Source organism: Trachinotus anak, unplaced genomic scaffold (genome assembly GCF_046630095.1).
Source record: "Trachinotus anak isolate AG129_WGS33_773 ecotype Australia unplaced genomic scaffold, CSIRO_AGI_Tana_v1 ptg000013l, whole genome shotgun sequence".
Classification (NCBI taxonomy): domain Eukaryota; kingdom Metazoa; phylum Chordata; class Actinopteri; order Carangiformes; family Carangidae; genus Trachinotus; species Trachinotus anak.
Window position 1 is genome coordinate 8,014,857 of NW_027273864.1, and position 23,290 is coordinate 8,038,146.

The 23,290-nt window shown below is 43.0% G+C and overlaps 2 protein-coding genes across 2 annotated transcripts; one reads left to right on the forward strand and one right to left on the reverse strand.

The window, feature by feature from the left end:
• Positions 1–5,526: 5,526 nt before the first annotated feature.
• On the forward strand, positions 5,527–9,853 carry LOC139631086 (uncharacterized). The gene is made up of 2 exons (XM_071495051.1): positions 5,527–6,711; positions 7,999–9,853. The coding sequence occupies exons 1-2, from the start codon at positions 5,662–5,664 to the stop codon at positions 8,401–8,403; spliced, it is 1,455 nt and encodes a 484-aa protein (XP_071351152.1). The 5' UTR covers positions 5,527–5,661; the 3' UTR covers positions 8,404–9,853.
• Positions 9,854–10,050: 197 nt separating this feature from the next.
• LOC139631087 (bone morphogenetic protein 7-like) lies at positions 10,051–21,315 on the reverse strand. The gene is made up of 7 exons (XM_071495052.1): positions 20,337–21,315; positions 15,246–15,435; positions 12,017–12,165; positions 11,498–11,704; positions 11,312–11,385; positions 11,093–11,203; positions 10,051–11,004 (listed from the first exon to the last, which is right to left on the reverse strand). The coding sequence occupies exons 1-7, from the start codon at positions 20,731–20,733 to the stop codon at positions 10,855–10,857; spliced, it is 1,278 nt and encodes a 425-aa protein (XP_071351153.1). The 5' UTR covers positions 20,734–21,315; the 3' UTR covers positions 10,051–10,854.
• Positions 21,316–23,290: the final 1,975 nt, after the last annotated feature.

A 23,290-nucleotide genomic window follows, 5' to 3' on the forward strand; every position in this document is an offset into this window, starting at 1 on the left:
GTCACTTCAGGCAACATCAACACAACGGCAGCTATTTAACACACTGGCTGAGCTGTCACACTTTAATGCTTCCACATTATGTCTCTCTCTCTCACACTCTCTCTCACACACACACACACACACAGCTTATGCCTCAGAGTGATGGAGCAGTAAATAAATTCAGTGTCTATCATAAATTAAGAGATTTCCAAGCCATGGTCAGAAAAGTGTTAATTTGGGCTTTTTCATCTCCTAGTTTACATTAATATCACTATCACTACCAAGCATTTCTGACATGTTAAAAGGGGCATATACTCTCCCACCCCCTCTTCTCACTGGAAACTGCTCCAAATTGACTGATGCTGACTGCTGCCCTGTCACTTCAGGCAACATCAACACAACGGCAGCTATTTAACACACTGGCTGAGCTGTCACACTTTAATGCTTCCACATTATGTCTCTCTCTCTCACACTCTCTCTCACACACACACACACACACAGCTTATGCCTCAGAGTGATGGAGCAGTAAATAAATTCAGTGTCTATCATAAATTAAGAGATTTCCAAGCCATGGTCAGAAAAGTGTTAATTTGGGCTTTTTCATCTCCTAGTTTACATTAATATCACTATCACTACCAAGCATTTCTGACATGTTAAAAGGGGCATATACTGCAGGAAAGGTGGGATATGTGTTTAGCCTCAACACAATTTGCAACTTGGGTGTTCTGCCTGAAATGTTCAGTCTGTGTGTGTGTGTGTGTGTGTGTGTACTCTACTTCTAACAGCCAAATATAGAGAAGAATCTCCTCCGCTCTAATTTTCTGCTCCACATCTGAATATGAAAACTGTGTTACTGGAGCAAACTTGTGGTCACATCTCAAAATATCCTCCTGAACGAAAGGATGAATTTCAGCACAAGGTTTAGAAGTTGTAATGAATTACTCACAGGGTAGGCGTTTGTTGTGCAGGTTGGATGACGAGGAGCTCATGTTGCTGGAGAATCGTGGGAATATAATAAATCAGTGTGTGATGGCCGGTCAGCCCTGTGAGAGTTCAGCAGAGAGGCTGCCGTTCATCTCCCACCCCCTCTTCTCACTGGAAACTGCTCCAAATTGACTGATGCTGACTGCTGCCCTGCCGCTGCTCTCCTTCCCCGCTGCCCTCGCTCCCCTCAGTGGACTCTGAGCCACTTGGATGAGGCGAGAACAAGTTTGTGGCTTTGTGGAGCCGACCAGCTGACCAATGACAGGGAGGAGGGAGGAGCTGAGGGAGAGAGTGAGGAAGGGATTGAGAAAAGGGAAGGACGGATTTTATGTAACGGAGTGGAAAATACCAAGGAGACTCATGCCTTTGTTATTTTTGTCTTCTTGCCCCCCCTCCCCCTCCCCTCACCTCCTCCCTTTCTGTCTCTTGTTCCCTGTCTCCTTTTTTTTGTTACAGATTTAAACCCTCTCTGTTTAACCTTCAGGTCAAGTGTTAAATGTTAAATGTTAAAAAAATGTTAAATTTGCAGAGACAGAATATCTGTTTTATTATTGTACTGTCATTATTGTAATTGTTGTTTGATAATTATTGGAATATCATAATAATTGTTTCAGAACTATTTAAAAACTTTTTCAGGTTTCCTTTCCATTTTGTTCCCCTCACAATAATTTTATGTTTTAAATCCATAGACATAAATAATATCAAGACTACTTTATAACATTCTCACAGTATTTGACCACAATGTGCAACTAGCTTTCCTTGCCCTTCACTGCATTTCTTATTAGTTTTGGTGAAAAATATAACTTTGATCATCTTTTTTTAAAGAGTATTGTAGTAGTATTGTAAAGTAAAAAATGTATGTTAATTTATGTGTGTAATTATGTGTGCGTGTATATATCTATAAATACGTGTATATATCTATAAATACAGTATATATATAAATACAGACATACATACATACATACACATATATATATGCATATATACACAAGTATATGACATATGTATACATATAAATGGAAAGGGGGTGGGGTATTTGTCATATTTGTCAGAGGCTTTTTTGAATGGTGAGTGGATTACTTGCACTGTTTGGGAATCAGAGTCAAATATTGTGAGATTTCTGTAGTATCTGAGAATCTGTGTGTCCTGGACACCACCTAGTGGAGAGCAGATGTCAGTTCCACTTCCTCTAAGCTGGACCCGCTGGTTACACAATATTTGCATGCAGAGGCTTCACAAAACAGCATTACATCATTGTCTTTGTCCAAAACACTGCATCAGTGTTGAGCCAGGCTGTTAAAGAGCATCTTGCTTCAGTTGCAGGCAGGATTTATTCTGAATGTGCACAAACTGAACTAACTTTTTGATTATACAGAATAACCTTGATCATATGTGAATAATCTTTCTTTCTAGAGCACCTTTTGAAAGCTGTGGTGCAAAGTTCTTGTGCGATAAATTAACAACAAATATTTTTTGCTTATGTTTGCAAATGCAAACACAAGCATGGAAACTTTCACGACTGAAACTCACAGTTGGCATCTGTGCCAAACTACAAAGTGAAACTGCACAAACAGGCTGTAATGTAGCAGTTGGGAAGTAGTGGGAGTGATTGGCGATTTATATCAATAAAAACACACTCCTTGTAAATGTCAGTGGTTGTGGTGGTTTAGCTGAAATGTGCAAGTCGTGGCAAACATTCACCATACCGTGAACTTTCTCCAGCATGTGTGTGTGCGTGTGTGTTCAGAAGGTGTAAAAAAAAATGACAGAGAGAAAACAGAGAGCGAGTGGGCTGAGGAAGTATGAAGTGACTCAAAGTGAGAAATCCTCTTCACCTCAAACTAAATTATGTGTGGGCTTTCTCATGACTGGGGGTTCACCTACTGAAGCCCTGCAAAATCAATAGCTAGGACCCGGGCTGCTGTGCAAAAGCCAAGTCATCTTTCTTGTATTTTAAATTGAGATGAAAGAGATGGGCAAGTAGGCAAGTGAGAAAACATATAGAGAGCAAAACAGGCAGCAGGGCATGGGTGATGAAAATTGTTTATGTTGTCTGCACAACTATAAAAAACCTCTTTTTTCTGCAAGGATCGGCTTTAGTACTTAATGCTGACCTTTGAGCTTTTCAGTCCAAAGCAATTATTGGCCATTTCAAAGCAATCATTCTGTTTGGTGTCTCTCCCATTCAGGATGAAGCATTATTCTCATCTGCTCCTGAGGTGAGAAAAGCAAGAAGAGTTAGAAATAAGTGCAGGGTTTTTGCTATCAGACTGCAGATGTGGTAGCAAGATTTCTGATTTGCTATCCCTTTTATCTTGCATGAGTGTGTCCAGGCTAGTCTAAAGCAAGCATTTCCCGCCCTCACTACACCGGGCAAAACGCCAAAGCCATCAGGCAGTCATACGCCTACCATCAGCTGAGGAGTTGCACAGCAGTCTCATTTCTAATTATACACCCAACAACAGAGAGCTACATGGAGAAAGGGAGAGAGTGTGTGGAATATGGAGAGAGGAAGAAGAGGGTGATTACAAATGGGAGAGAGGCTGAGAGTGCCACTCAGCAGCAAACACAGGGTGAATTCAGATGTGAAAGAAGGAAAGAAAGAAAGAAAGAAAGAAAGAAATAAAGAAAGAAAGAAAAAGAAAGAAACAAATGAGAGACAGAAAGAAAGGAGCGAGAAAAAGAAAGAAAAAAAATCTGTCTGAGAAAGGTTAACAGGACTGACTGAGTAGAGTGGGAGTGTAAAATGTAAAAGCGAGTAGGAGGGAAGAGAGAGAGGAGGAGAAGAGACAAGTAGAGAAAAGGAGGAGAGTGTGTCTGATAGACAGTCTGTTGAGCTTGTCTGGATGTTTCTGCTCATTCTGCTCTTTTCTCCTGCAGCCTGGGAGGACGACACAAGGCAGACAGGTGTGTGGACCGTCTGTGTTCATTTTCTGAACATGGATGGACGTGCTGTGTGAAGATGGACGCACAGAAAAAAGGATGGATGGATGGACGGGGAACATGTGAGTATAGTCTCCTACATGAAGCTTGTCTGACATCTTAATTTAGGTAGAGAGAAATTCTGAACATGTTGCTGTGTTTTGATCCAGTAAAACAGCCAGTTATTATCTATGCATTAGTCTAACTCTGAATTCATGTTGGAGAAACTCTTCTCGGTCTTTGGGATCCAGAGGTTAAATTCGCTTGTGTTGCACTACATAGATAGAAAGACTGAACTGACTAAGTGCAATATTATCACTGCTGATATGCAAAAAATCCTCAGTGCAGATTATTATCATGATGGTTTCAAACATACTAAAAACCACTTTGTATACATTTCATTTTCATAGATAAACATGCATGTAGTGAACAGTTCACCTCATAAGGTTATTAAGCCTGGGTAACATTACAGTATAGGCCTGTTTGGGTCATGATCTGATCATACCTGTGTGTCGGTCATTGTGAGTAAGTAGCCAAAACCTCAATGCCATTTGAATGAATTTACATTTACACTGCAGGCACTTAGCAGACAAATCTATTTAAGTCTGATGGTATAATGGTGAGTGCTCGCACAGGAATGTAAGTGTGAGGGTGTTGTCTGATCTCACACACACACGTAATAGAGAAACAGCTCATATTATCAGAGACATGCCTGTCAGAAAGAGTCAAAGAGGTCCATTCAGCGGCGGTGCTCAGCTGTGACGATGATGACATAATACAGGCCATTGAGATGGGCTTTGCATTGACAAGCTGTAAAAGTCCTGCTGTGCTCTTTACCTCCCTGCATCACTTGGTGTACATAATATGATAATATGTCTTCAGAGCCTTTGAGTAGGTAAAAAACTGTTGTGTCTGCGTGTGGCCACAAGGTGCTTATATTTAGCCCCCTCTGAGTGCACTGACTCACTGTGCATGCGTGTAAGGAGGCTGAAGGGGTTTCAGTAGCTGGAGATCACTTTAGTCCAACAAGGAAGAGAGAGAAAGGCTGCGGCTGTGTGTTAAAAACCCTCAACCTATTTAGATGCTGAGTGCACACACTTTTCTTTGTTTCTAGTGGAAAATGTCACATGAAGACTTGAGTTGAAAGAGATTATTAACCTCAAAGGAAGTGAACTACTGATAAAATCTAACCTCTAACTTACACCCACCCCCAACCTTTTACTTTGCCTTATCCTTGCTACGCTCATTCCTCCACCAACCACACTGTGCAGTACTTTGTTACCATAGTAACTTTTTTTTTTTTTTTTTTTTACAAAGGAGTTGGTAGATGTCCATCAAACTAAACCACATCAATATAGATTGGTGGTTAGAAAGCCTTAATTTGAAGCTGATGATGAAGTTATTGTTGAGATGTCTGGGGGACACTTCCAGGCACAGATCTCAGCAGGTGGCACATTCAGGAGGGAGGGGGAAATTCTGTCATTTATCAACAATATTTTAAAGAGAGAGAGAGAAAGTGACAGATGGAGAAAGAGAGAGAGGCTCCATGGAAGATAAAGTGATTTTCCTCAGCTTGACATGTTGCTTGTGATGATGTAAAGTTGTTTGTAAAAATGTTTGTTTTTTTCTACTTTTCAGATCGTGACAACCTTGGACTTGACTATCTGCAAAGCTTGCCAAGCGACTAATGGAGTCTGTATCATATGATCACAACACCTCCTCAACTTCTGCAGGAGACCATGCAGTGCCAGTGTGAGTGACAGGCACGGTCAGCCAATGAGCTTCACAACAAACCCGATCCTAGTCCCCGACAGGGACAGCCTTCCACTGAAAAAGAGGGACCAAAGACCGAACTCGCCATCACAGCAACAGCAGTGTGACGCCACGACATTCAAGGCGCCATACCCTTACAAGAGCCACAGCGAGTTCAAGACAAAACACACAGGCCCCTTTCAGCCAGTGCCAAGACGGGTTCCTGCGCTCTACCAGCCCTGGATTCAGACTCACACATCCATCAGATCCAAGCCTCATGTGCTGTCTGCATTCAGGGAGCATCATGGCTGGGCAGAGTGCAGAGAGTTTAACCCCCTGCACCCCAGATGGGACTTTTCCCACCACTATCAGCATCACAGCCACTTATCTGGCACTCCTGCAGTTCACCCGGGACATCCACACCACCCCTCCAGATTCAGCCCTACCTCCCTGGTCTTTGAGGGTTTTCACAGAACAGGTGGAGGCTATGGCTGGGAGCAGCTGAAGACATTAAGGGACGCAGACAGGCAGAGCAGTGGCAGGAATAAAGGACCATACATGAGGAGAAGAGACAGGAAAGCTGAGTATTTTCCCAGGTTTGGAAAAGCAAGTCCTCCATCGCTGAGCACATACCTACCTCACTCTCCACAAGAGGACCAACGTGATTTTTTGCACAAATCAGAAAACGTTGTCAGACATCCTGTTTCTGGACACTCCTTCCCTGGCGATAACAAGACAAACATCACATACACCTCCATGAAAGAGGACACAGTAAGATCCTCTCCTCTGGCCTCTTCCGAGCACGCCTCTTCCTCCTCTTCCTCCACTTCCTCCACTTCCTCTCCTAACCATTTCCCCTGGCTGCTCCCTCACTTTGTGGCCGGCTCTCTGATCGAGCTCAGAGACGGGCGGCTGAGACGAGTGGAGCACCTGCAGACAGAAGACTTCCTGCTGGGATCACTGGCTTGTCCAGACCTGCGTCTGAACTGCTGCACAGTGCAGAGCATCTCCCCCTCAGCCTCCTCCTCCTCCATCTCACGCCTCCTCATCCTGCTTCACGACCATCAGTCGCAGGTAACGGAAAATCACTCTGTAATATACTTCATTCAGAGCAGAGCCTTCACAAGTAGCTGTCATTTTTCTTCTTAAGCAGTATATGTGCCAAATGTTCATCCAGGTCATATGTTAGTGACTATAAACACAATCTTTATTCCATCAGTTATAAATACCACTGATTGAATGAGATTAAACCATAGAGAGCAAATGTATCAAATTAAATCTTCTCAAATTGTTCTCAAATGAGGAAATGTCTGTATATTTATTTTATATTTTTCTACTGTGAACACATCCAGCGAAAATAAAACATAAAATAGTATTTCTTACATAATCATACATGAATCAGCCACACTTCACTGACTTGTTGCTTGGCACCATAAAATACTAATACAAAAAACATGTATTAATCCACAGCTGAAAATAATCCCCAACAAATGCACCATGTACTTCTGTATGAGTAACATTTGCTATAAAAACAGTGCCCAGGAAATTATTGAGCCTTTTTTTTTTTTTTTTTTTTAATTGAACTACATATTTAAGACCCATTTGTAAATATCTTTGTTTTCAGTGAGAACCATTGGACTTATGGCAGAGTACCACAGAGAGGGTCGGAGGTCAGAGAGTACTGTGTGAATTTTTATGGGATTTGTCCACAACAGAGAAATATATTGAGGAATTCCAGCCTCGAGGCCAGTTCATGGTTTTCAGACGGGCGCAGAGTGCAGAAGCAGATGCACTTCTAATTCTACAATTTGGGGTGTATGCTTACACAGACACATTTCACAAATACGCACTAGAAAACATGAAGATGACCTCCTGACAGCAAGAACCAGCCTTTCCTTTATTTGGTGTATTTGGCTGAGCAACATGAAAAAGTCAAAAATAGAAAACAGTGTGTATGCAGCCGCTTAACAAGAGCAGGACCAAGGATGGGAAATAAACAGTCTAAAGAAATGAGAATCTGTGCTCACTTATGGGCCGAACATGCACTTGGGCAGATGATGAAAGTGTGTCACCCAGACCCTTGCTTTCATGCCAACATGGAAACCATGAATTGGCCTTTAAGCTATAATCCTACCATATGCAGAATTTACCCTCAATCGTAGTATTTTTTAAAAAGTGGTTGTAATAAAAAAATCTGACAGCATCGCATCCAGCCACCACCCAGTGTTCCCAGAGATTGTTTTCTTTTTCAACAAAATCTGAAATAATTCATTTCCCTCTCTGTAAGCACAAAACATAAATAGGTTCTTCAAATTGTAACAACACCACCCTCTAGTGTGTACATGTGTTTCCCTCTGCCAGGAGTTGGTGGACGTCTATGTGGAGTACCCATTCTTTGTGCGTGGGCGGGGCTGGTCTTCCTGCAGCCCTCAGAGGACTGCCCGTCTTTGTGGCCTGCAGTGCCGCCAGCTCAGCGTGGGGGACGTCTGCCTGACCCTCACGCCCGTGTCAGCTCCACAGCCTACACCGTCAGCCGCCCCGGAGCCAAAAACCTCACCCATGAAGTCAGAGAGAGGGTGTGAGCCTGTAAAGGTATCACACCCACAGGTTCCCCCGGGGCCACAGTTGCCAGCAGGGGGACAGAAGAAGGGAGCAGAGGCAGTCCGGAGGAGACACTATTCAGCCCCTGAGCTGAGAGGTTCAGGGACTAATTGCAGTGAAGGGGGTCAGTGGTTTATGGGCAGTGAGCAAGTCGGTCTCTTTTAAGCTCTGCTACATTTAGCCTATATTTGCTGTCTTTCTACCTCTTTTCTGTGCTTGACTGTCTTTTTCTACTTGTGTCTAAGGAGTAAAAGCTGAGGAAGAATGGTAAGCTTGAGTCTCAGGATCCCCTAGAGGTTATATTAGCACATATTTCTCAAGGTAAGTCAGGGATCAAACACTGATTATGTGAGCTGAATCAGAGTTTTAAACATTGCATCTTCTGTGCGCCTGATCTCTGCCTAGTCTCTCATAAAACAGAATTACACCTTATTCATTCAAGAGAGAAAGTTGGAGGGAAAGTGGAGAGCTAAACTGTAAAGATACGTCACCACAGGGAGCTGCTTCAGTGACAGTGAATCTGAGAAAGATCTTGACGGCTCAAGGAATATTGTTTTAGTTTTCAATCTGAGGGTTCATAGTCTTTCTAGCAGCCCTGACAGAATCAGCCCATGTTCTTTAAAAAGCACAGAAAAAGAGTCCCTCAGGTCATTCACTGACGATATCGTCTTAAAGTTTATGTCTTCTGCCTAATATCATATAAGGGTTCTCCCTGCTCACAAATGATATGGTTTGAGAGGGAATTTCACATTTACAGTCAACACCATATTTGATTGTAACAGTAGGATTTAGTTTTACTCTTCTACCTCTATTTTCTATTTGCGGTGGCAGATATAATTGTGTGTTTTTAATAGTGTGGGCTGTGATGTAATATGCTTTGATGGAAGCTTTCAGCTTCTCGGTGAATGTCACTATGAATGCCTTTATTTGCCACATTATGTAAAGTATGTGCTTTGCTTTTTGTACTAATGTGTATTTTAGGAGTGGAAACGCTTGTGTTACTCTAAGTACTTGAAAGGCACAATCAGGAGTCAGTGTACAGCATCATGTGTCCGGACTGTGATGTTATTTTCTTCTGAGTACACACAATTTACACTTAAACAACTGAATAGGAAAAAATTGAAATGTGAACAATGTAGACTCAGCTACGACGTCATAGTTAAGGCAGACAGGTTGCTGTAGACCTGACAACAGATTAGGCTGTTAACTTGTGAAACTGTTTTCTCACTGTTAAATAAATATGTCGTGTAGAATTCGGTGCATATTGTTAATTAGTTTTACAAAAAAAGATGAGACATTAAATCATTAGGAGACAAAGCACCACAAGGTCCATTTAGTAGCTGTTTCTCTTTCTCTTTTGATCACATCACACAACCTTCTTCAGTGTATGGAGAAAAATGGAAACGTGACATTGGAATTGTAGTTCATTTCCTCCATCTGCTGAGGAAGATTGTGTAATATGATTAAAAGCAGAAGAGAAACAGCTACTAAATGAACCTTGTGGAGAAGTTGTTTTGGCGACTACCGTTTCCAATGTCAATATTGAACTTTCAGTCTCAACATTAGTTTAATTCACTGGCTGAAGGTGCTTTGAATGCAACTGTAAAGAGCATTATTGAGGCCAAATAAGGTAAAAACACACATATGATTCTTGTTTGATATTTTCCATTTATTCAACTACTAATATCTGACAAAATAAAATTACAGCCTCTGTTTGATCACCTGCAGCTCTGCTCTGACTCCGAGGAGGCAGCTGCGGTCGGGGGTGATGGTGCACACCCTGATGTTCGTGTCATGAAGATGAATCACTGACATCTTGCAGACTGTATACCTTTCACAGGCCTGGTGATATATGTCTGCACCAGGAAACTAGGTCCAACAGCCAGAGATTTCAATCCCACACACTGTTATTAACAGTCTTGGCTGTCATTCTTCACTGAGCTCCTCTACATCAGCAGCACACACACACACACACATACACACAAGCTGCCAGATGTCTTACACCTGACCTGGTCCAACTGGCCTGCTGAGCAACCACTTCAACATGAGTGAGGTTTGTTCTGACCAGGAAGTTCATCCAGCTGTTCCCAAAGACAAGGTGCAGTGGTTCAACAGGAAGGTGGAAATTTAAAGTTTTATGGGCTGTGTAAGGCGTTATCAAATGCACATTTCTACCCAGGCAACATTTTATATTCTCCTGCCTGAAGTCACAAGAGAATTTAAACGCAGTTATGTGTAGCACATTATAGGACCTCTGAAAACTGGGAAAATGCTTGAAACTTTTAACATTATGTCTTTAGCAATCCGTGTTTTGTTTGAGCTTCTGAGATAACTCCACACAGAGTCTTTTTAGTGCATTTTTCTAGTCAGACTAAAAGGAAACAAAGAAAATCCTTTCTCTGTGACCAATAGTTCTGATTGGGCCGTGGTAGTGGTTAATACTGCATGGGTGGCTCAGCTGTCAGTCATAAAAACAGTCCCCCAGAATAAAACTTATTCTGTGGCAGGAGCACCCTGGGGACGAGGCAGTCAATCGTCTTGTCTCTGCTTCCTCCACCTCTGCCTTTTTTAACCATTTCTCCAGATTTGCAAAACTTAAAGGAGGGGGATGAGCGATCAGTGACAGCCACAGGCTCTGACCACCATGTTGCGGTACTTCTTGAGAATGACGTTGGAGCTGTCGTCGAAGTAGAGTACTGAGATGCCATGCAGCTGTGTAGGGGCACAACAAGGCTTGGGCACCGTTTCCGGGTTGATAAAGTGCACCTGTGGTTAGAAGAAGCATAAATCAGTCCTCACAGAAAGTTGAGGTTGTAGTGAAAGTGCTCGTCATCAGGGGCTGTTTGGGACTTACCAGAGTTTGCACAATAGCGTGATTAGTGGCATTCATGTATGAGTTCAGAGGGAAAGCACATTCCCCTTCGCAATAGTATGCTGCGTAGCCCTCTGGTGCTATGATCCAGTCCTGAATCAGAGTAAAACCACAGGTAAAAACCAGTAAATTCTCACTTCTGGACATGAAGCTAGATGAAATGAAACCAAAATTGTATAAAACAAAAGTGCTGAACTATACCTGCCATCCCAAATCTCTGAAACTGACATACAGCTCATGTTTTTTACATCCCTCTTTAGAGATGCCAAGGTTATCTGAAGGTGGTTAGTACACACAAATGTATTACAAGTATGTAAATGATATTATAAGCTTAGAGGTCAAAGTCATTATAGTGATATGAAAGTGAATCTTTAAGGGTCCAGGTACCTGTTGCAGCCTCCACTGCCTTTAGTGTATCTTGAACAGTCCTCTGAGGCTTGGAGCGGTTAGACTGGCGACCTTTGTTGCCATGGGCAGAGCGGGTGCTGCGGAAACGCACCTCACTGGCTTTGAAGAAGACAACCATGAAGGGCTGCTTGTCCTGGGGCGCACCGCCCATCACCAGCCCTGCTAGTCGGGGATTCCTCCTCTGGCCTACAGGGGGAGACAGGGGAAACAAAACTTAAGAGTCTCCACCAACCACTCAATATGACAATAACACAGATCTGAGTTTCTACTAAACAATCATTTATTCATCCTAATACAACCACAACAACCACAACTGTAACTTAAACTCTAAGAGAGTTTAAGGAGACACAGATTTACTCAATATGTGGTGTCGCTTTTAACCACAGGACTCAAAGAGCATTCATCATAACTATAGATCATTGCTCAAGACTAAGACCAGTCTTTAGACAGTTGCGGCTGCTATGGATCCCAGCCCATGACTGTGTTGCAGCGACTGACCGTGGCTGTCCTCCAAGACCAGGTGCAGTCCGAGGTTCTGCTCTGGGTTGACCAGCCAGACGTTACTGGTGGTGGTCAGGTCAAAAACCAGCCAGCCCTCCTCTGCAGCCCAAACCTCTCGCTGGTCCAGCAGCATCAGCTCCACTTCACTGGGAAGAGAATAAAATGCGTTTATTGTTGAAGCAGATGCTTTTCTGGTATAAACTCAAATCTCATTCATTGAAGTTTCCTTGGAAGTAAGACTTTCAACCATGCCTGCTTGCGAGTAGTGGTGACAAGACATCCATTGTGATCATTTAACTACAGCACCTCTTGTTTTTAAGCTCCTGTGCATTGGATTTCAGTCCTTAGTGAAATGAATGGAACCCATTGGCTGTCTGGAAGCTATGAAAACAACCTGAAGGCATGTGATATGCTTAGGAAAATAGGTAGCTGTTGTGCAAATTATAAAACATGACTATGTAATAGGTTAAGAATCCCAAACTACATGTGTGGTCCTGTGATATCTACAGTGTAGAAAGAACGTGTTAGGACAACTTGTTTTAGCAGCAGATTGGATTTGAAGTGAAACAAAAACTTTGGGATTAAACAACTAACTTTCAGCCTTGTGTTTGAATGTGTTTACATCCACACTGGGACAACTGTGGGGGAATCGTAACCATTTTTATACACATTCCCCCAGTTTTCAGGCAAAGAAGCAGGAAAATAATACATTAATGGCATCCAAGAGGCTTTATAGCCAAACACTGGAAGTCAGACTCCTGACCTCAGTCCAAATGAGAGTGTGTTTCATTTGCTCAAGACCAGACTGGAGACAAAAAGCCCTGAAACAAGGAAGAAGTGAGTATGGCTGCAGTACAGGCCTGTTAGAGCATCACCACAGTCCAAATGTCCTCAAATGTCTGAGGGTTGTAGACTTCAGACAGTCATCAACTACATGATACTAAACGTGATCATTTTAGTTATGTTCATATTAACTTGTCCCCTTATGTTGTCACTGAAAACTATTCAGTTATATATAAAAAGGGCCACAGCTCCTGCATTGTGACTCAAGTGTAAAGTAAAACTGAGAGAGAACTATATAATAAAGCCATTGTTTCATTTCAAATCAAACATGTGCTGTTGTACAGAGCTAGAAAAAGTAAACAGAAAATACAAGAGAAAATGTGCTATTGTCTCCTTTGTATTTTCTTTTCTTTGGTTTACATCATCTGATGTAGCAGAAAGGACAAATACAGGAAGACAATTACCACACAAGGACAAACTACTTTAAAATGTAATAAGATTGAATTTTGTGTCAGCTCAGCGTAAAAAAAAAAACAATGTATTCCCCCATTATCAAAGAAGCACTTTATCTTCCAAGAAGAAAAATCCTACACTGATGTGTTGTCTTAAGGGCAGATTTCCCAGACAACAGCTTTGTTTACAGACTGAGATTCAGACTCTCAGGCAGACGTCTTGTCTTTCAGTCCTGCTGCCTGCTCGTCTGAATTGAGTGGTCCTCTGTGTGTCTGTGAATGACAATGGTGTTGCACTTAACACCATCGTCAGCCCCACTGTCACCGATGAAAGGCTTTAATCTATTGATTCCTTCTGCTCACTGCTGTCCTGCAGGCTGAGGAGGGCAGGTTAATTTGAGATTCAATTATGTGGCTGGATGGTGGAGCTTTCATTTATGAGGAAGAGGAGGAAGTACTATCCTTCAGCAGAAGATCTGTCATGTTTTAAAACAAAGAGGCAGTGTGAGAGTGGCATAGAGGCTGGCAGACTGACAGGAACATGGAGGAATAACCACCTGTGTAACGGAGAGTAAAATTATGTCTTGAGGGTTGAGAGTGTTATTTGTGGTCAGAGCTGTGTGTTATAAATGCAAGTCTCCGGGGGACTGTCCTGTTCTGACTGTGTGAGAGTGAACATGCTCTGGAGAGAGCCACCGTGTTTCTGTCATTGACACGAATGTCTGTGTAAACAGGCACAGTGCTGACACTAACATCAGCAGAAATAACCTGCGGGGAAATGTAGACAGACACAGACGGTGCAGAAAGATCTGTGTGCACATTCAGCAGCTTCACAACCAGTTTTTACAGAAAAACACAGAGTAGCATCATCTGTTTATTTAAACTCAGCCTCTCTATTGGTACTGTGTCATTAGCATAAGTGGATAATCATATGTAGCAACGACACATCCAGCCAACATGAAGACTTGGAAGATAATTTGAAAAATGCTTTAAAGGGTCAGTTCACCTAAATTACAAAAAAACATCTCCTCACTTACCTACAGTGATATCAAACCATGAGGAGAGTTTTGATTTCATGTTAAGATGGTTTAAATGCTCAGGTTTCTGCCACCATTCAAATATAACAGAGACAAATAGAATTTCATTAGATAGCAGTGACTGCAAAAATTACATTTTGTGTCTCAGAGTCCACTGCTACTGCTACTGCTCTGTGAGGCTGTACGTTAGCGCAGTAGTGCTTTGAGCTAAACGGTAACATGTTGCTGTTAAGTGGATATAAGGTTTATCATGTTCACCATTTTAATTTAGCATGTTAGCATGCTAACATGAGCTGAATAGCACTAAATACAAATTACAGCTGAGGCTGATGGGAGTGTCATTAGTTTGGCAGGAGCAGTATTTGTTCATCTGTCAGTCTTGGACAAATTAAGGCGTCAACTTTATGGTGGCATTGTGGGAAAAGTTCGTAACAGTTTCATGGCAGTTCAGCCGATAATTGTTCAGATATTTCAGTCTGGACTGAGAAGTGGACTGTGACCAACAAACTGACAAGACACAACACTAACATGGTTCAAATTCACCGGCAATGTGTCTACAAACAGGATAAATCACATTCCTCTCTGTGAGCTAAACTCTGTCTACTAAAGACATAGTCCTAATAAAAACCACTGACACTGTGTTCTGTGAATTATCCAGAGTAATGGGGACACTGCCTCTGGAGAGTCATGTTGCTTTTGCAAGTCTGAGAGCACCATAACCAACATTTTATTCACCACCATCGAACTGGGGGTCGTATCTCAAAATAATATGAAACCAAAACTATTCAGCTTTGCTAGATACTGTCAGAGATAAATAAGGAAATATGCTTTTAAACAAGTTTCAAAAAACACTACATCGAGGTGACACATATGAAACAAGATCAAGCAAGTCAAGGGTAAATACCAGCAGAGACATGGTAAAATGACTGAGAGCTGAAAATAAAACACCCATACCTATTTTGAGGCTCCTGCAGGACCTGGTAGACGCTGACTCTGAATGTCTCATTCTCCTGGCGTTCCTGGATGAAATCCTTGAAAACCCTGAACTCTGCTGCTGTGACGGCCTCTCCCTCTGGAATACGGGACAGGTCAAAACGAAATTCTCTTTGGTGCTGCTGGTAAAGAAGATCCTGATTCTGATCAACTGCGAGGAGAAGGAAGAGAAGAGGATATAAACAGCAGATCTGAAGAACAGGTGGTTCTCTCACAGAGACTGAGTTCAGAAGCTGTAAATCAACGATTGATTGAGGCTTGCATTTCATCAAGTTCTCCAACCGTGCTCTACCCAACTGTGATACAGCCGTGATTAATGGTTGACTGTTTTCTCCCCAGCTGACACACACACACACACATACACTCAGAGTAAAATAATATTTCTGAGCCTCGCAGGGAAAGTTTGTACATGCGTGGAAAAAGCCAACCGCTGAGTACAATCAGATGGTAAACCAGTCAGTGGCTGCAATATCTGTCAAAACTGTCGCCGAGTCAAAGGATTCTCTGATGTGTGTCGCTCTGCCCACATCTCTGAGGCACCGTCAGAAACAGGAAAAATCCGGCTTCCGTGAGTGAAGTGATTGATCTAAACATCACTTAAGTCAAGTCTGCTGTACATGCCAATGCGGGGGAGAAAAACGTACTCAGGGCTGCATTTGGCTGCCTGTTTAAACTGCACACATGTGCTGACCACAAGAAAAGGCCTGTTAAGGCACTGCCCGGAAAACCACAGCAGCCAGTGAGCTTTTACAAACACACTCACGTAAAGTATAGAGAGCCACACAAATTCATGTGTGACTTAACTACCAGAGCCTGTACCACCCACACGCCCCTGATCATTTTGCCATGTATTACTATGCAGTGATTTCATTCAGATTGTAGAGGATACTGTGAAGCAGCAGCAGCGGGTGGCACAGTGGGGTTTCCACCCCGCCCTGAGCCAGCTGAAGCTCTCAACACTCAGAGTTTCCAGAAGAACGCTGGTCAGAAAGACCCCAAAGCTCCCTGAAGCTTTCCACTGTTGTGTTTTTACAGCGTTAGTCAATGTGTTTGTCCTTGGAAAGAGCAGTGGAGGTCTCTAGTGAAGGTGTGTGCAGAGCAGCGATTAGCCTCTTTAAACACATCCTGCCCAGTGGCATACACCCTGACATCATCATGACATCACCCTCCCTCCCTCCTGACGGCCCACCATTGTTTGAGTGCGCAGACACCCATATACACATTACCCCAACACTAGAAACATAACTTTTTTTCACGAAAGCACTCGCACTCACACAAAGTCAAAACACTTCTAATGACACAAAAACACACACAAGCCGTTTGTCGTTAAGAGTGGTGCATTCTGAACCCTGCGAGTCATTTGTTTGACCGCAATTAAACGTTGGAAGGGAACGAGGGGTGTTTTTATGAAAGCAATAATTGCTTGTAAGGACTTGGTGTGTTTACGTTAGAGACCATTAGCTGCAGAGATCAGACCTCAGATATGCAAAGTTCCTTCTGGGAGGCATTTCAACACTTCAGCTTTCCTCTGACACTGCGGGGCCACACAGCCATGGAGCTATCATTAACCTACTGCTATTTTATAGTAAGTGGGCTTTTTTTTTTTTTTTTTTTTTACAAATCAGCGTGGGTGGTTATAGGATGCATCACAATGTCTGCACAGAAACAACAATAACTGCTTTATTGTATGTTATAACTGTGCATCAGTTTATTCTTTTGTCGTGTGTATGATTTTTAATTTATTAAAGTTCATGGTAAATATTGTTCTGCCCTTTCAAAATCATTGACCGTCTGCATGTGTTAACTAGTTTGTCAACATATTTTATACTTTAAACTGGTGCACTTCAGATTATCATAACCACATATTTTGCACCATATCATAAATCTGTTGCAGAGTGTAGAGGGGTGAAAGTTATTCCATCAAGGGAGGTGGTGCAATTACAACTGGAGTAAAACGAAAGCAATTATTCTGCACATGGATGTACAAATAATGAGAAGGTTAATGAGATTTTCTGGCGGAGCAAAAGAAATTCTTCATATGATCTCCTTATGCTACCTCCAGATCAGCTTAGCAGGACAAACACATTTCTTCCTGCTCGCTCTGAAAAACACAATACTCCCTCTGTTCTTCATGAAACGGTCATTCTTCCGACTGTTGGGAGAGCATTTTGCACTCAGTTTTAAAAAAAAATGAAAGCCAGTGACAGTTCTGGTCATTAAGCCTTTTCCCATGCTCTGCAGGTGTGCTGTGGTCGGTGCAAAAAAAAAGCCCATGCTGAGCGCTTGTGTATCCATCTTCAGTCAAAGACTTGAGCAGCAGTAAACGAGCAGGCCGACGTGAGGAGTAGCAAAGCAGAGAGAGAGAGAGCTGCTATGACTGATAAGACCAACAGAAAACTCAGGCCTCAGCAGTGCGTTCAATCCCTTTCTGTATGAGCAAATGCACAATAGAAACGTGCAGTGCCATAGCAGCTGCGTTGTGTAATGTTGCATGACAATGAGACTAATGCTTTTTCCTGTGATTCTGGAGTACAACCTGTGGTTTGGCATGCCAACAGCAGTAAACATATGCAGCCATGTACATGTATGAGCATGTGTGCGGTGATGCGATATACAGAGTGTGTGTGTAGACTTTACAGTATGTGTACACAACCTCTAAAAATACTATCTAACAAATGAAAAACAGGGTCTGAATACCTCCTTTTAACTTTCCCTCTAATGTAATTAATTTCACTTAAAGATACTGAGTAAATGTGGCTGATTTATTTAAAATAAGTGAATAAGCGACTTAAAGCACTGTCCACCTGCACTGTGGACCTGGGTTCACTGGGAGAAGGAGGTGAACAGCACTACAGCAACTCTCCCTCACACTGGAAGCTGTAGTCTTTGGAAAGGAAACAACCCAGTTCGGTCTTGAAGCGATCATCCAGGGACCACCAAGATAGAGCCACTCCAGCCCAATGTGGGAGCATAAACTAAAAACTCTACCAATCATCAGCACAGGAGGCCGTGGTAGCTTGACAGAGAAATAATACACACTCGTTGTGTCCTTTTCTTCCTCCTTCCTATTTATAATCAAAGTCTTCAGATGTGGGACCACATAAATCTGTTATTGGTTTTCAGAAACAATGTTTCCAGATCTCATTAGCGAAATGCTGTCAGTTAGAAGTTCACGACTGAAGACATAAAATGTTATGTGATGCATTTTAGATTTTTTTTTTATGGTTTCCAAATGTTTAGTATTAACTACACCAGTGGTTCCCAACCTGTGGTCCGGGGCCCGCTGGTGGGTCGTGAAGGTATCGCAAGTGGGCCGACAAATCATTTGCAAAGCAGTACTATTTTGGTGACACAATGATATATATATATATATATATATATATATATATATATATATATATATATATATATGTATGTGTGTGTGTGTGTGTGTGTGTGTGTGTGTACATATACATATTTTATGTTTTAAAACAAAATGATTAGCGTGGTTTATTTATTCTTGTATTTTTCTTGTATTTGTCTTGTTTTTTTTTTCTTTTTTCTTGGCCCATCACTGTTAATAGCCAATGGCCAATGATAGGAACTTCTATATTGTTGCTGGCCGGACCAAAGAATTAAAAGCAAAGAAAGTCAAGAGACAGATGTATTGACGAGTGATCTCCCACCTACCAAAGATAAAATTAAAATTGAGTTTCCCCTGTTTTAAGTGCAGTCCTCAATGTTCGATCGTTTGTTCATTAAAATAAAAAGTGCTCTGAGAAGGCATTATTTGGCCTTTGTATTGCTATGGGTGGATGTGGGCTGCCAACGTTTTTGAGATTTTCAAGTGGACCATGAGTTGTAAAGGGTTGGGAACCAGTGAACTACAGGTTTAAAGGCTGATTGAAAAAAGAACTCTACACGGCTCCTCATTTAAAGGCTTCACTTCAATCTCAATGGCAAACAAACAGATGGTCAAAGGTTTCTTGGAGACGTATCTGAAATGAACAAACTTCCTCTCCTCATGCTGACCTGTAACCCTCGTCGAAGCCCTGAGGCAGCAGAGGACCGTAAACAAGGCAAGGGTTGGTTTTGGAAGTAACCACATCCGGATAAGAGCCACAGGCACCATGCCATCTGCTTGTTTCACCATAGTGATATCAGAGCTGCTGTAGGATCTCCAAGGGAACCAAGGGCAGGAGCCTTTTACAAATTCAATAATGTCTGAGTGAGCCCAAACTCTCACCTGTGACCCCTATGATTTACACCCTCCAAACAAACACACAAACAGACGTAGATACAGGAATGCATGCACACCTGAGAAAGCAGAGATTACAACAGCAATAACATGAGTTTTGATGCAGTTTGTATCTTGATCTCACTCAACTTGTCTCCCACTCCCCAGGGGTTTAGAAATGCCTGTTCAATTCCTAGTCATGCGAAACAAAGCCATGCTAAAGCCTGCCCCCCAGAGCTTTGAAGGGATTCTGGTGAAATCGGATACAGGCATGTTGTCATAACATTTACAGCTTGGAATGCATAATGCTTGATTTCAAGTGAAGAGAGTGACCTAAAAGCCACAATGTCAGAGAGACACAGTCTTTTACAATGACACACAATTAATCAATGCACTCTGTTGTAGTGTAGTGGCTGTGAAGGACTTGACTACAGAGTAAAAAGCATTTGAAACCATGACTCTTAAGGTGATTGACTCAGATAACAAAGATAGAACTGCCCCTATACAACATAATCTGATAATGTTGTTTGTTGGTGAGGGTGGTTTGCCAAGAAAACCCTTAAACTTAAAAGATAACTTCTTAAATGTTCCATATTTTTATGGAATTATTTTGTGGCCACTGGTGATAAAACTGGAGCAGAGTTTTGATTTTGACACTGATATCACAGACACATTAAAAGGGTTTGTAATAAAAAGTCATAAAATCCCATTTTATAATCCTTCTAAGCTATTAGACACTCCGTGTGTCTATGTCATCTAATACAAGTCAGACCCACAATGTCTTTGAATTAACGAAAAAACTTAAAGGACTTCCAAAAGTCTACAAGTTAACTTACCGAGGTTGACAAAGCTCATCACCATATCTGCATCATCTAGGAAGCGGCTGTCCTGCGGGGTCACCATTGGGGAGGCCTGGGTCGGTAAAACGGGCTTGTAGTAAGAATATCCGTGTGGCCCTGTGTCCGTAGAGATGGTGTTGTACAGGTCCAGCATGAACATCGGGGCAGCGTTGTGTTTGGTGTGGAAGTGCGGCCGCGGACGTTGCGGCAGCCCCAGGATGGAGAGGATCTCCCGCTGCATGTCCCTGCGCTCCTGGCTCCGCAGCCGCCGCTGGATGAAGCTGGAGCGCACCTCGTTGTCTATGGAAAAGTTGGAGAAGGCGACCTGCATGGACAACACGCAGTAACACCAAGACAGGAGGGTCATTATTGTCGCCAAGGCGCTTGTCACCATTTTACCCAAATTTTACGCGCGGCTCTGACGAGTCGAAAGATAAAGCTGCAGATGCGGTTCTCTTCAAAAAGGGTCCTCCTTCATGTGGGTAAGTCAAACACACTGTCCTCTATCAACTCGGAGTATCATAACTTCATCATCTGCCGTTGCGCACTGTCTCTACTGCCGTGCGTTCTTCTAGATGGCAACTTGGGAATGGATTTTATTGAGGCTGTGTCAGGGGAGGGGCAGGAAGGGTCCAGAATGGGATAAACCAAGACTGGGGAGACTGGGGCAGCGTGTGGGAGTGAGGCAATTAAAAGTAGGGCGATAATGGATCAGTGTCCTTTCATGAAGTGCATATCTTGGTAATAAGATGGGTGGGGTCTCCCATCACTGTGTCCTTTGTTTTTAACATGGCTGTTTGGCCACTGATGAAAGTGGGACTAATTAGTATCTGGTTAGCACATCTTTTCCCTGGAAATCTGTCTTCTGCTCTGCAAATCTGGCAGCCAGCTTCTCTCCGTTGCGACCATAGTTCTCCAGTCCTCACATCAAAGGTCATGTGGACTTATTTTCAAATCCCGTGCTAGTTTGCTCATGACAGACCTGGGCAGTTTAGATGTATTGGCACTGTGCCTCTACACTGTGCACATGAAGACACTTCAACACTAAATGATCAGTCTGAAGGTAAGGAGGGGGAAATCCCCTAATCCCCTCTTCAATCTAGACACCTTTGAACTCAAACAATAAAATCAGGCCCACCCTAATTGTTGAGGGGAGTGATCAGCAGTAGCAGCCCAGGTACATGAAGGGACATGCCAGCAGCCCCTATAAATGACTACAACAATGCGTAAGGTACTCCTCTTTGGCTGCTTTAATAGAGAGTCACTGCGGGTGGAGGGTATAGGTGATGAATGACAAAAGAAGGACCACAGAAGTACAGACACGTGCTTAACTCTGGTTAGAGGACAGCGGTGACTCGATCAGCACACCAAACTCAAGGGAACAGGCTGATGTGTCATAGCCACCAAACAGAAATGACCTTTTACTAATGTGCTTTTCTGTTTCTCAGCTTCTATTTTCAATTTCTCTCTTTGGGGACCACTGGATGAACAAATCCATTCAAACTAAAATTATCTGACAAAAAGGTAATTCAAAACTACGTTAGCACAAGAGAAATGTTTTTCCCAGCAGAAGTCACTTCACATGACTCATTCTTTGAAGCCCAGAGCCCTCCCTGTCCACTGCAAACATTTGTAAACCATACTCCTTCTTTCAAATGAACTATTTAAGACTGTAAAAATACGCAGCTGGCCTGTTTGTTAATCAACCTGATTTTTATCTTGTATTCAAGCTCCCTTTCAATCAGACTGGGATATATGTCCATGCAAGCAGAATTTAAATTTAAATAGGCTTCAAAAGAAGTACAGGCATTATTATTGGAGTTGAAAAGTACATAAGGACATCAGAATCAGAATCAGAATCAGAATCAGAATCAGAATCAGTTTTATTGCCAAGTATGTTTTCACATACAAGGAATTTTTTCTGGTGATTGGTGCACTTGATCAGCAACAGTGGGGCTCTCTAGCCTTGTTGATGAGGCTAATAGCAGATGGGAAGAAGCTATTTTTGTGGCGAGAGGTTTTGGTCCTGAAGGACCGCAGCCTCCTGCCAGAGGGGAGTGTCTCAAAGAGTTTGTGTCCAGGGTGGGAGGAGTCAGCTACAATCTTCCCTGCCCGCCTCAGAGCCCTTGAGGCGTACAGGTCCTGGAGGGACGGAAGATTGCAGCCAATCACCTTCTCAGCAGAGTGGATGATACGCTGCAGTCTGTTATTGTCCCTCTCCGTGGCAGCAGCGTACCAGATGGTGATGGAGGAGGTGAGGATGGACTCAATGATGGAGGTGTAGAAGTTCACCATCATAGTCCTTGGCAGGTTGAACTTCTTCAATTGCCTCAGGAAATACATCCTCTGCTGAGCTTTTTTGATGAGGGAGCTGATGTTTAGCTCCCATTTGAGATCCTGTGTGATGGTGGTTCCCAAGAAGCGAAAATGCTCCACGGTAGCCACGGGGGAGTCACACAGGGTGATGGGGGTGGGTGGGGCTGGGCTCTTCCTGAAGTCCACTATCATTTCCACTGTCTTCAGAGCGTTTAGCTCTAGGTTGTTCTGCCTGCACCAGGTCACCAGACGCTCAGTCTCCCACCTGTAGGCAGACTCATCGCCATCAGAGATGAGTCCAATGAGAGTGGTGTCGTCTGCAAACTTCAGGAGCTTGACAGACTGATGGCTGGAGGTGCAGGTGTTGGTGTACAGGGAGAAGAGCAGAGGAGAAAGAACGCAGCCTTGTGGGGATCCAGTGCTGATGGTCTGGGAGTCAGACACGTGCTTTCCTAGCTTCACGTGCTGCCTCCTGTCAGACAGGAAGTCGGTGATCCACCTGCAGGTGGAGTCAGGCACGCTCAGCTGGGAGAGCTTGTCCTGCAGCAGAGCCGGGATGATGGTGTTGAAGGCAGAGCTGAAGTCCACAAACAGGATCCTGGCATAGGTCCCTGAGGAGTCCAGGTGCTGGAGGA

Excerpts from the sequence above, each read along its gene's own strand:
- LOC139631086 (XM_071495051.1), top strand. The coding sequence starts at position 5,662 with ATGAGCTTCACAACAAACCCGATCCTAGTCCCCGACAGGGACAGCCTT. Across the intron at positions 6,712-7,998 it reads TTCACGACCATCAGTCGCAG|GAGTTGGTGGACGTCTATGT; the intron begins GTAACGGAAAAT and ends TCCCTCTGCCAG.
- LOC139631087 (XM_071495052.1), bottom strand. The coding sequence starts at position 20,733 with ATGGTGACAAGCGCCTTGGCGACAATAATGACCCTCCTGTCTTGGTGT. Across the intron at positions 11,386-11,497 it reads GGCAGTGGAGGCTGCAACAG|ATAACCTTGGCATCTCTAAA; the intron begins GTACCTGGACCC and ends AACCACCTTCAG. Across the intron at positions 11,204-11,311 it reads TCAGAGATTTGGGATGGCAG|GACTGGATCATAGCACCAGA; the intron begins GTATAGTTCAGC and ends ACTCTGATTCAG.